General features: G+C 41.6%; 1 protein-coding gene across 2 annotated transcripts in view; it reads right to left on the reverse strand.

The window, feature by feature from the left end:
- Positions 1 to 11,022, reverse strand: part of FMR1 (FMRP translational regulator 1) — a 29,325-nt gene extending 18,303 nt beyond the window's left edge. Inside the window, exons 1-3 of one of the 2 annotated variants that reach the window (XM_042876314.1) lie at positions 10,803 to 11,022; positions 2,430 to 2,482; positions 1,355 to 1,448 (exon numbers count right to left, since the gene is read on the reverse strand). In XM_042876314.1, coding sequence (XP_042732248.1) covers positions 1,355 to 1,448; positions 2,430 to 2,482; positions 10,803 to 10,853 — 198 coding nt within the window. In that variant the 5' untranslated portion in view covers positions 10,854 to 11,022. The remainder of the gene's footprint in view (positions 1 to 1,354; positions 1,449 to 2,429; positions 2,483 to 10,802) is intronic. The other variant, XM_042876315.1, reaches the window with a different exon arrangement.
- Between the last annotated feature and the right edge of the window lie 1,368 nt (positions 11,023 to 12,390).

The raw sequence follows: 12,390 nt of genomic DNA on the forward strand, positions 1-12,390 counted from the left end.
ACTAAAATGCAGGCTGCTGCTAGCTTTACAGAGGTATTTACAGATATATCTTTATATTGACTTGTATTTTGCAGGAATACATATAAAGACTGCTCCAAAAGTAATGCCTGCTACTTTGACATCAGAGGTGCAAGCCGGTGGTATGACAGCAGAGAGTGAGCCTTCCTGTCCATATTCTGTTACAGTTTGTTATTGTGTGACAGACCACAGCTGAGAGGCAGTCTGACAGAATGGTGCCTGACAGAGAAGTGCGTATGAAGCAAAGGTATGGAAATGAACTCCTCCACGCAGAAAAAACATCACTCATTGACGTTTATCAGGTGACATCTGCTCGTGCAGATTTTTATGAGCTCAGCCTTTGCTCATTGCTGGCAAAAATGCTAATGGTGGCTATATTGAAAAACTGTGTTTCACAGCTGCGAATTTGCTGTCAAATAGTGTCCAGCAGAGGGCCAAAAAGATGATAAAGGGCCTGGAGAATCTCTCTTATGAGGTAAGGCTGAGCAACTTGGGTCTGTCCAGCCTTCAGAAAAGAATACTCAGAGAGGATCTGATCAATAAATAAATATCTAAGGTGCAGGAGGCAAAGGGATGAGGCCAGACTCTTCTAAGTGGTGCATGGACAAGGGGAAATGGCACAGTCTGAAGTACATGAAGTTCTGCACAAACGTGCAGAAGAACTTCTTCACAGTAAGGGTGATGGAGCGCTGGAACAAAGAGGTTGTGGAGCCTCCTCCTCTGGGGACATTCAAGAACTTCAAGACCCCCCTGGATGCCCACCTGTAAAACCCAGTTTGGGAGCCTGTTCTGGCAGGGGGGGTTGGACTTTATGATCTCTAGAGGTCCCTTCCACCCTCTACTATTCTGTGATTCTGACATTGTGCTCTTTATAACTGCTATAGCTTCCATGGAAGTAAACAGAAGGCATTACCTTTGGAGCAACTATATACACATACAGAATTTTCATGTTTTCATTCAGTTTTAAGCTTTGGTAACAAATGACATTATTATTTGCCTATGTAGATAAAAGTTATTATAAAGTCTAAATGTAGTTAAAGAACTATTGTCCAAACTAACATAGCACATATTTCCAAATCACTGAGTTCTGACAAAGAAAGAACCCATAATCAAAGAAAATCTGATCTCATCTGTAAATCAGTGTGCACATAATGATATTGTTATACTGTCAAAATACCTTTTGATGGCATGTTTGACATCATTTTCTATTCAGTATTTGGAATCAAAAGAGTTACAACATATAATACAGAGACAAGCCTTCCTTGGCTTGGCTGACATTTTCACCCCAAATTCTCTCACTTCTCAAGAACAAACTTGGTTAACAGTGTATACATACCTCGACTTCATCACTTTCATTTATGTCTTTATTGTAGCCTGCAGGTGGTGGAAACCTCACATCGTGGAATGGTATTTGTCTCTCTGGTTGCCAGCTGCAAACAAAAATACAGGGAATGACCTAAACACTTTCACTTTCTTTTTAAGAAATACAGAAGTCAGAACTGTGTTGAAAATTCATTCACTTCACGTTTTCACAGTTTTGCAGAGCTTTTGTGCACGTACATCAGAATCTTGCTCTTATCTGTACTGTTTTGAAATCTTCCAGTTGTTTTTACAATTCATAGCTACAGGTTTTACCCCCAACATCAAAATGCAGGTTAAAAAATTTCTTAACACTTTTGAACTTTTACTTCAAAAAATCAGTCTCTTCCTTTCATCTATACCTTACAAATAATCCAGATTATGTCTGAATTCAGTTTGAATTTTAAGATTCTTTAAGATTCAATATAATTAACATGACAAGAAAAGATTTTTTTCAACAGTAACCGCAAAACAATTCCTAAAAATACAGGACTCCATAACAAAGACACACCAGATAAAATTATATATGTATACACACATACACATATACACACACACATACACACACCATCTTGGTTTTTAATTCCTGCAGGAAACAAAACCTGAGCTAAGCAATGTAACACAAGGCTAACTTGCTGTGCCACCAAGTGATGGTAAAAAATTTAAGCTCGGGAAACTGGCATTCATCACCATCTATAAAACAAGTTCTGTAATAATGCAATCAGGAAAATGTATATTAAAATATTCTCATCAGATAGAAGCTGTCATGGTATCACCGCTTACTTTAAACATGGTTGCTATTATCGAAGTCCAGTAAAATATTTTCTAGAACATTCACCTTTTCCTAGTTTCATTCCTTAAAATATTTAAACAATTGAAAGCACAGACAAAACGTTGATAGTAGTTAATCTCTTAATTCTTAACATGCCAGCAGAAGCATACACTATCTTAAGGATGCCACTCTCCATCATCATAAGTTCTATTTAGCTTCATCAGATTCAAGACAGAAACTCTTAACTCCATATTTGTAGATATAGCAGCAATATACTTACTTGTTTTCAAATGCAACTGTTATCGAATCTTCATGTACATCCTTTACAAATGCCTGTGAAGAAAATAAAGGTACAATTACAGTATGCCTACAGATGCTTTTAAAGAACAAGCCTCAAACAATGCTTTCCTTCCACAGAAATTAGTATTATTCAGCATGTAAATATGTTCTTGAGTCAACCTCCAGCAATTTGCAGTAGACAAATATAAGACACATACTGAAAGCTGATAACCCAGAATTCATGACTGTCAACATGCAGATAGACAGAATGCCCGAGCAACACACACAGCCTTTCTGCTTTTCAGAAATAATGGAAGGGGTCAGTAACAAATGACAAAATCATTCTGAATTATGAGATGTGAAATCCAATATATTAAACTTGAGTTATAGCTATCACTTTGTACTTTCTGACAAGAAAACTATAGTTCAGAAATTAAACACGACTACTCTTTAAAAAAATCCCACCTTTTTCACCACAAGGTAAGCCTGAATACTGATTGTATAATCAATAGATATCAAGATGTTATAATCACAATATAATTGTATAATCAATAGATATCAAGATGTTATAATCACAATATAATCAAGAGAGATAGGCAAAGTAGACAATGATAACAAAAGGAGAGTAAGTGGAAGAGCTTACCCTTCAGCTGAGCTCACCACAGAACACCAAGAGAGGTGATCTCCAGAAGAGATCCTTCCCCTCTGGTAGCCAGCTCTTAAATAGGTCTAGGAGGGGTGCAGCCTGGCTCCACCCCTTCCGGCAGCACAGGTGAATTGCCTTCACCTGTGCTCCTCTGGCTGACTCATGGCTCGCCTCAGGTAATCAATCAGAGGTTCAGGCCATGACTCAGCAGTTCACATACACTGATCCACCAGAAATCATACATTTCCATTCTGATACAATTCTCATTCATACAGTCAGCAGCCTTAGCACACAAACTTAAGCAAAATGCCCTGCAGCCTTCCTTGTTTTCTTCTGGGCAATGAATAGCAGTTGTGCTGAGTCTCCACACAACCACGAAGCAGAGTACAGAGTTAAATCTAAGCCTAGAGGGTGCTTTTTTCCATTTATGCTACTGAAGTCAATGATCCTTGATATTTCTCAGCTTTATGCTCAAGCTTCCCCATCCACTGAATTCCAAGATGATATTCTACTTAAAAAGCTTTGGGATTCACTAGTGAAAATATTTTCCATAGCCTCAAACAGAGGGTGCATAGCAATGAGGGTTTCAAATATTGCGCTGTTTCCCTCCTTTCAAAAATACCTTTAAAATTACTGAAATAAGCATTAGCAATGTGCTGAGTATTACACTAGCACTTGCCCATGCTTTTCACGCACTTGCAAGGTAGAGGTGGATGAAAGTCCAAGAACAAGAGAAATTACAGAAGTTAATTCTGTCAAAGGCGGTGCATCGCAGTAGTTGAACAAATTCTCAGTAAACTGAAAGTAACTTAGCAGCAGCTTTCCTGTAAACTGTAATTAATGAACTGTAGCACATATCCTTCTCTCCTCTTTTCAAGTTTCCAAGAAAAGAATAGCACATCTTAAGAGTGTTTAGACTCTGTTAGGTATAGCACTTAAGAGTTTTAAAAAAACTCCACCAGCACTTCTTTCATTAAGTATTCTCAAGCACATGCTAAATTGCAGGGACATCTCACAGACCCAAACAAAAGCAGTACCTGATGACCAATATGGAGCTCCAATAACTGATTATGATTAAAGTAAGCAGTACGTATTCACAACTCTCAGTAGAGACATTCTCCACAATAAAGAAGTAGAATGCTAGTTAATAATCTGAAATCAATGCCATCTCTAACAGAAGTTAAAGCAAAGCAACAACAAAAGCAAAAGACTATTTACATCTTGCTCACCTCTCACAATACCATAAGAATAAAGTTTCTGAGAAGTTTATTATGGCTAGCACCCAAAGGATGCTCTCAGGCTCCAATAGTATTTAGATATTTATTTTGAAATTCCAAGATATTCTTTCCAAGGGAGTGGCAAACATAGTTTATGTTTCAATAATATAAAACAGAGTAGATCTAGAACCGTATCTCTGCATCAAGTTGACAGTAGAACAAGAAACTATTTACATAAAAAGGCAACAGAATTCCCAGTTGAACACTTATGTACTGTTTCATATTGCTGTCTCTTCTGCAAGAGAACTCCAGAAAAACATGTATTTCACAGGTACCATGGTAGACCTGATTTGATTTGCAACACTATACATATCAAAGATTCCACATTTTGTCCAAAACGTTTGCCATGAGCAGCTCTGAATCACCTATTCTTACAGATGGAACAGAAATTGATGCCTTTAATACTTGAAATAACACTACAATCACCAGCGAGCGTTTGCTACGACTCCTTCACACCACAGAATGGAAAAGATGGGACTTATTATTAGTAACATTCGAGTACACAAAAAGTACAAGCTATTTTATAAAGGAAATCTAACAGAAACGCTACCAAGAACAAGAATAGCCTTGAAAAAAAAACAGTTAAGAGTAACATAATACAGCATTCTGAGAAGTAACTTCTTAATACTTGATTATCACATTCACAAAACAGCAAAAATTGTTTCTGCTAAAGAAGACTAATAATCCTTTTGGAGAAGTCATCCCCTCTCTAGTCATTGAAACACCAGAAGATGCTCCAATTATCATTCTGTTGAAGAGTATGGGTTATGACAGAAATACATGAGTGCTGTAGTTAAAAAACATTCTCATTCAGGCCTGACAGCTCCTAACATCCAAGCCATGCTGAGTAGAAGCTCCTCACTACAGCAACATAAGCAACTAGCGGTACTCATTCTGCAATCTGCCATCAATAAACAAACTAGATAGTGACACAAATGCAAGTTATCAAGCCGAAGACTGATCTAGCACTTATAAAATCTAAAAAAATGTAAAGCAAATAGTTAATTAAAAGAATTTTTAACTAAGGGTAATAATTGTTTTCAATTTAACATCACATCCTCGTTTAAAGACTCAAGAGCTAGTACAGCAATTGAAGAGATTTTGTCAGTTACTGTCTGTCCCACAATAAAAGAAGGTGTGCTTCATTAGGCTGAAGATGATCTCAATAATGTGCAAAGATTTATAAGTTAGTTATAATAGTGTTCTCTCACTTTCCAGCTACTATGCAGGCTCCTCTTAAGGAGATCTTCAACATTGCCTTGGCCTCAACCCAGAAATCTGAACATGCCTGAATCAAATATTTTTGACTGTCAATAAGTAGCATTGGTACAGATGTCTCACTGACTCCAGAGGAATCAGCCACAGGAACAGATAGAATATCTGCTTTTTCCACCAGCTGGGCCAAAAACACTGATGTTACTTATTTGCCCTTTAATTTCTAGCCTTGCTGATCTTACAAACATAAAATCCCTAGCAAAATACCCCAATTCAAAAATACAGCATATACAACACCTCAGTCTACTTCTGCAATGAGCTTTATGCTTAGAAAACAATCAGGCAAAATATATTAATAGCCTAAACATACAGTCCCCTAATTCTACCTAATCAGAGAAAGCTGGCTTTCCTTGTTCCAATCTTGTGACAAAGAAAAAAATCCAATGCCTTGATCAGATCAGTTTTTATAGCCTGTATTACAGCATTATATCTATTCTTCACAAGTATAAGAAGTTAAACAGACCTGTATTAAGTAAAAATTAAACACTAAGTTTGTACACCTAAGCATCTGTGCATTTCTAAGTACAAAACATAATGTTTTGAAACATCAAGTTTCATAAGTAGCTATAAAAAAAATTCAACTTAATCATTAAAGCACTCGGAAAGCTGAAAGCAACGTTCAATACAACTATATTTTTTATTACACATACCACAGAAAACTACACATAATGCTGAAAAGAAGAAACAGATCATTAGCATCACAAGTCAAATTCACAATAACAAGACAGGGCAGTCCCAGATGTCACTGAAGGCAGAGGATAGGCACTGATTTCACACAAATTGCTACCAAAAGCACAGTAAGTAATCCTCAGTCCTTCTGGAAAAAACAAGTTCAAACTGGGCATGGAAATTCAAACCTAAAGGTTCAAATGTGTGGATTTGAAACGCACACTCAAAAAGGGACAGAACACTGGCTACGAGAAATATGAACACACGCAAGAAGCACTAAAAACAGTGAAACTAGATGGAACTAAAATAAGGAAATGAGACGCTGTCTCATTTGACTACAGCATGCTATGATATCACAACTGCAGTGACATCAAATTAGAGTACATAAGAAGAAATTCAAATCACTGGAAGTTGTGCTTTTAATTCTGTAAATAGAAGTATTACAGAGGCTAGGACTGCTTGTTCTTCCGTGAGATGAAGAATCAAACTGTGGCACGTTTCCTACACCAGATTTGACTTTCAGTCACATTAACGATTAGCATTTTTCTCCATGCTTCAGACATAAACAAAAAAAGATTACAATCAAACAGCAACAGTGTCTTTGTCACATATGAACACTGACATTCTAGGAAGAGCTGAATGATAAAGATATGGTCTAAGTTTTATGAATGACTAAACAGAAAGAAAGACTTACTGGAGGCACCTATATACTTATTTATGTGCTAAACGGCAGAATGGACACGTCAAAGGAACAACACAGGCTCCAGCTGCCATTAAGTGTTTTTGCAGTTGTTGTCCTCCCTAACCCTTACATCAGATATCCTCCATTATTAAAATGGTTCTACTAAATTTAAGAAGAGAGAACAGGCAAAAATAATAAGGCTGTTACATTTATACAAACCAGTATCTACATCTGCCCAACAGTTCTGTAACATTTTATTCCTGCTGCAAGGAAAGCGTCGTAAGGAACAGCAAACCAAATCTGAGAAAAGGCACACCATACAAAAAAGTAGGCCAGGAAAAGAAGAAAAGTAACAGAAACAAAAACTGAATCAGAAAAAATAGCACAGGCCTCAGAAGGACTGTGAATGAACAAAGAGAATGATGATGCTTCCTAAGTGTATACTGCCTCCAACAGGATGCTTCCTATCTCCAGCAGAGATTACAAGCGGTAATTATTCCCAAACTGGGGAAAGGAAAAAGAAAACAAAACATAAATCCCATGCTGGAAAGATATCCACCACGTTCCCTTTTCGAAGGAAATGATATCTAGAGCTAAGGCTGGAAAGATTGGACAACAGACTGTCTGAGAATAAGAACATGGAAACTTCGATTACTGTACCTGCGTGAACCAACAGATGTTAAGAGATGCACCTAACAGCACTCCACAATCTAGCTACTTAGCTGAGAGCTGCTGAAGGGCAGCTCCCTCCCCTTAAGATACACAGCCCTGGCTGCTGGAATAGCCTTCAAAGTAAAAAAAAAAAAAAAAAAAAAAAAAAAGGGTATTTAATCTTTTATAGAGATTGTGGGCCAAGCAATATATTAAGTCATGACAAAGCATTTTTAGGCACTAAATTAGTGATTATTCCTAAATCATGCTTATTCACTGCACTGTACTTCCCATGGAACAATTCGTATGGGAAAGGAGAAAAAGTTCATGGAATTGTGAAGCATTCTTAACATAATTAAATCATTACTCCATGAAAAAATTAATATCCAGCTATCAAAATGATGCATTCAAGAACTCTTGTGGAACAATGTACCTGACTAGTACGAAAGCTGAGTTAAAATTTTCCACGCTCTGAATGCATACTCCACCTACTGAAGTACCAAAATCATCTCTTGTGTTACGCGTGGAACGCCGTCCCTCTAGATGCATCTCAGCACGCATTCTGGATCAAGTCCCACAGGCAGCATAAGCAGAAAAAAGCCTAATTAATGACTCTCAGTAGTTTCTAGGTGACAATTAGGCATCAGTTTCCTACTTTCAAGATCAAGACGTTGCTGGGAACACTCAAAATCAGAACATGCTTATGGACTTGAATTCATATGGTCTTTAGAGACTCTATGAAAGCCTCAAGGGGAAATGAGGTACTCACTTGTACCACTCCATACGTTCACGACTCTAGCAGCCTCACATGCTTTCCCTCTACATCCTCATAGCAGCAGGTTTTGTTTGCCAAAACATTTGCATGTAACAATGAAGATCACAAAAATGATTTGAAGCCAAAGAAACTACCACTAAGCATCAGTAAACCATGAAATGGAATTAAGAAATTTTGCTTTAGATATGTTTTGTGTTATTGCTGTAAAACATTTCTAAGGAAACTTCTTAAACAAAACAAAAAAACGAGTCTTGCAATTATGTCCACATTTAACATCACCACACTTTTTGTTATCCTGGATTAATCAATCCATTTTATAATCAAATCCCAGATCTGCAAGACAAGCATAAAACTCAAAAGAAAGAGAACATTCGGATAAATTACTTAATAGAAGCGTGACACTTGTCATTACGATACATGAAAGATCTGTAACTAAAACTCCAGCAATTTAGGCTGGAGGAAAATTGCTGATCTACATTGATTATAACTGTGTGAGATTGCTTTAAAAAAAAAAAAAAAAAAATTAATCTGTTGCACCATTTATCTTAAGTGTAATGCTCCACCTAGACAGTCAATACACGTGAAGTGTAATAAACCTATATGTCCTATTTAAGTTCCCTTAGATAATTCAACCAATCCCTCCCAACCAATCCTTAGAGACTAAGGAGGGTAGGGAAAATAAAATTCCTCTTTTTGAATTTCTAAAAGTTAAAAGGCAAACATAATACCCAATTTGGAGGCAACGCCCATGTCAGAACTTAGATACACTGAACTACAGTAAAGAATAAATTGCTGTGAGTATATGCCTATCTGTAATTATTACCTTAACTACAATCAGAAGTGTGCATACATTTTGGAGGAAAGGGAAAAAGAACATAATGACATCAGAACTACATGTGACTTAAAAAAATTGACAGAACTTTTATATTCTCCCTGGTTTAACAACATTGGTTATTAAAGAATGTACAATATCATTTTCAGTATCATTTATTTTGTAAATATTGTTATATAATTTGATGAAAGCCCCATCAGAACTTCTCTCTTAATACATTTATGCCCGTGTTTTTTCCTATGCAAATACTGTACCTTTAAAAAACTTAAAGCTGATTTTTCAAAGCACTAAATAACTTAATTACAGGAAGTGATATGCACATCCAGGACTTCAACATTACAAACCCACAGCATACATACGTGCACCAAGCTTTCAGACTTCTTCCATACTTTCCTTTTTTCTTTATTTTAAACATCTCCAGAATGAGGATGTATTTTAGAAATAAGTTTTCAAATTGTCTCCATGGAAAAACCTCAAGTCAAGGGTGTTGGACCTGTATCATTCGGACACCAGCCTGCCCTGCCACATTAACATCAGAGCGTGAAATTCTACCTCTTCTTTCCTTACTAACATAAATATTTGATGTTGCACAATAACAACGTCCAAATTTTAAAATACTACAACATTTAAATAACGGTAAACTTGCAGAAAACGACTGAGGAGTGCTCCTGGTATGTTTGTAACAGGTGTACGTGACAATGACAGTAGGCCCAAATTCACCATGCTCAAACTTGGGTTTTCAGGGAACAGGGCAGAACCACGCCTTGCACCCTAATAATGCACTGATTAATGCATCCCAACACAAGCAAAGCCACGCCAATACTACACAGTATTAACAGAAATATTAAGAACTCAATACGTGCATTGAAGAATCAGTGATGGCTTTATTCAGCACACAGACTTGGAAACGAACACGGAACGCTGTTCAGTAGTTTCAGGAAAAGGTACAATTGATGATGAGATGCACTTAGCAGCTCAGCAAACAGTTTTGGTCAAGCAACGCTCTCTTTAATGTTAATATGCAACGTCCCCAGCCGCGGCATTAAGAAAAATAATTGACAACAGCTCTCATCGTGAACGTGCATGGAACAAACACCCCTCTCCTCCCCCGCCTTAAACGCCGTGCAGCTCCGCCGGGAACCTGGACAGCGAGAAAGACTTTCCTTAAGCAGCGACAAAAGCCAAGGATTTAACAATTAACGCCCCATCCCCAGCCCCGATCCTCGCTCCGGCGCCGGCAGACCAAAGCCCCGGCCCTCCTCTCCCGCCCCAGCAGCCCCGGGGCCTCCCCTTCCCACAATGGGCGAAGGCCCGAGGCCTCCTCCTCGGCGGGGCCTTCCCTCCCTCCGCCGCCCGCACAGCTCCCGGCTCCGGGCCCGCATCTCCCGGGCACGGCGACGGCCCGGCCGCGGCCTCCACTCCTCCCTCCCGCCCCGGGGCCCCGCTCTCCCTCCACGCGGGGAGGAGCCGCCGTCGCCGCCGTCGCCGCCGTCGCCTCCTCCTCCTCCTCCTCCTCCAGTCCCGGGCCCCGCTCCCTCCCCCGAGGCCCGGCCCGAGCGCGCGGTACCTTGTAAAAGGCCCCGTTGGAGCCGCGCACCTCCACCACCAGCTCCTCCATGTTGTGCGCGGCGGCGCGGTGCGGGAGGCCCAGGCCCAGCGCCTCGCCCTCTGCTTTTCTCTTTCTCTCTCTCTCTCCTGGAGCCGGAGGAAGAGGAGGCCAAGGTGTGTGTGTGTGCGGTGTGCGTGTGCCGGGCGGGGGAGGGGAAGGGGAATCTCAGTTCACCGCGAGCCCGCGGGGGTGGGGCCGCGCGGGGCGGGGCGGGGGGATGGGGGCGGCACTGCGGGCCGCTTCGCTCCGCGCCGCCGCCGCAGCCGCTCGGCCTCGGCCTCCGGGAAATGAAAGCGAAACGGCCGCCGCCGGGCGGCGCGCGAGGAGCGGCGGCGAGAAGGCGCCCGCTTCGGCTGTAACCACTGAATGCCGTCACGTGACGGGCCGCGGCGGGGCGGGGAGCCGGCCCCAGCCGGCATGCGCCGCTCGCCGACCGCCTAACGGCCAGGCCGCGCGCCGCCCCGCCCCCCTCCCGCGAGCGCGTACCCGCGCGCACTCGTACACATCCGCAACGGCGGCGTCAAACCGCTACCGAGCCCAGCCGACGCGAGCCTGCCGTCGTGCCGCTGAGTGACGGCGCCGCTGGCCAATCGCGTTGCGGTCTGTCCCTGGCGTTTTGACCAATCAGAGGAGGGCAGAGCGGGGTGGGCGTTTCTTCGAAGCTGCCCCGCGAGCGGGGGCGGGGCTCAGGGGCCGAGGGGGCGCGGGGCGGGGTGGGCGGCGGGGCGGTGTGTAGGGAGTGCCGGCAGTCCGCGTGCCGCGGCGGTGATTACGGCCAAGAGGGCAGAGCGATGTCTTTGCTGTGGTGGTTCTTAATGAGCTTTGATCACCACCCTCTGCGGCCTTTCCACCAATTCCTTATCCATTGGGTGGTCCACCCATCAAATCCGTATCCCTCCAATTTGGAGATAAGGATGTAGTGGGGGACTGTGTCAAAGGCCTTGCTCAACACCAGGTAAATGACACTTGTCACTTTGTCCACCATCACTCCATCATAGAAGACCACCAGATTAGTTAGTCATGACCCTCCCTTGGTGAAGCTGTGCTGGCTGTCTCAGATCTCACACTCACTCCCCATGTGAACAATCATGTCATTCAGGAGGATCTGTTCCATCATCTTCCCAGGCACAGAGGTGAGACTCACCAGCCTGTAGTTCCTTGGGTCCTCCTTGCTGCCTTTTTTAAAAACAGGAATGATATGGCCCTTTTTCCAATAACCTGGGACCTCTCCTGACAGCCTCAACTTTTCAAATATCGTGGAGAGCAGCTCAGCAACCGCCTCAGTCAGCTCCTTCAGAACCCTGGGATGCATGTCATTGTATGCATTCAGACTCATGACTCACTGAGGCAGTCTCAGACCTGCTCTGCCCTTACAGTGTGTGTGGGGGGGGGAGGGATTTACTCCCCCAGTCTCTACCTAGACATGAAAAATGCAAATAAGGCTTCAGAAGCAAGATATCTACACTGTGACTACCAGGCTTAGAAGTGTCATGGTTTTATGATTTTTGGTTATCGTTATTCCACATCATAACATCACGTAGTGCAC

This window comes from Lagopus leucura, unplaced genomic scaffold (genome assembly GCF_019238085.1).
Source record: "Lagopus leucura isolate 7727_CA_CO unplaced genomic scaffold, USGS_WTPT01 Super-Scaffold_100016, whole genome shotgun sequence".
Classification (NCBI taxonomy): domain Eukaryota; kingdom Metazoa; phylum Chordata; class Aves; order Galliformes; family Phasianidae; genus Lagopus; species Lagopus leucura.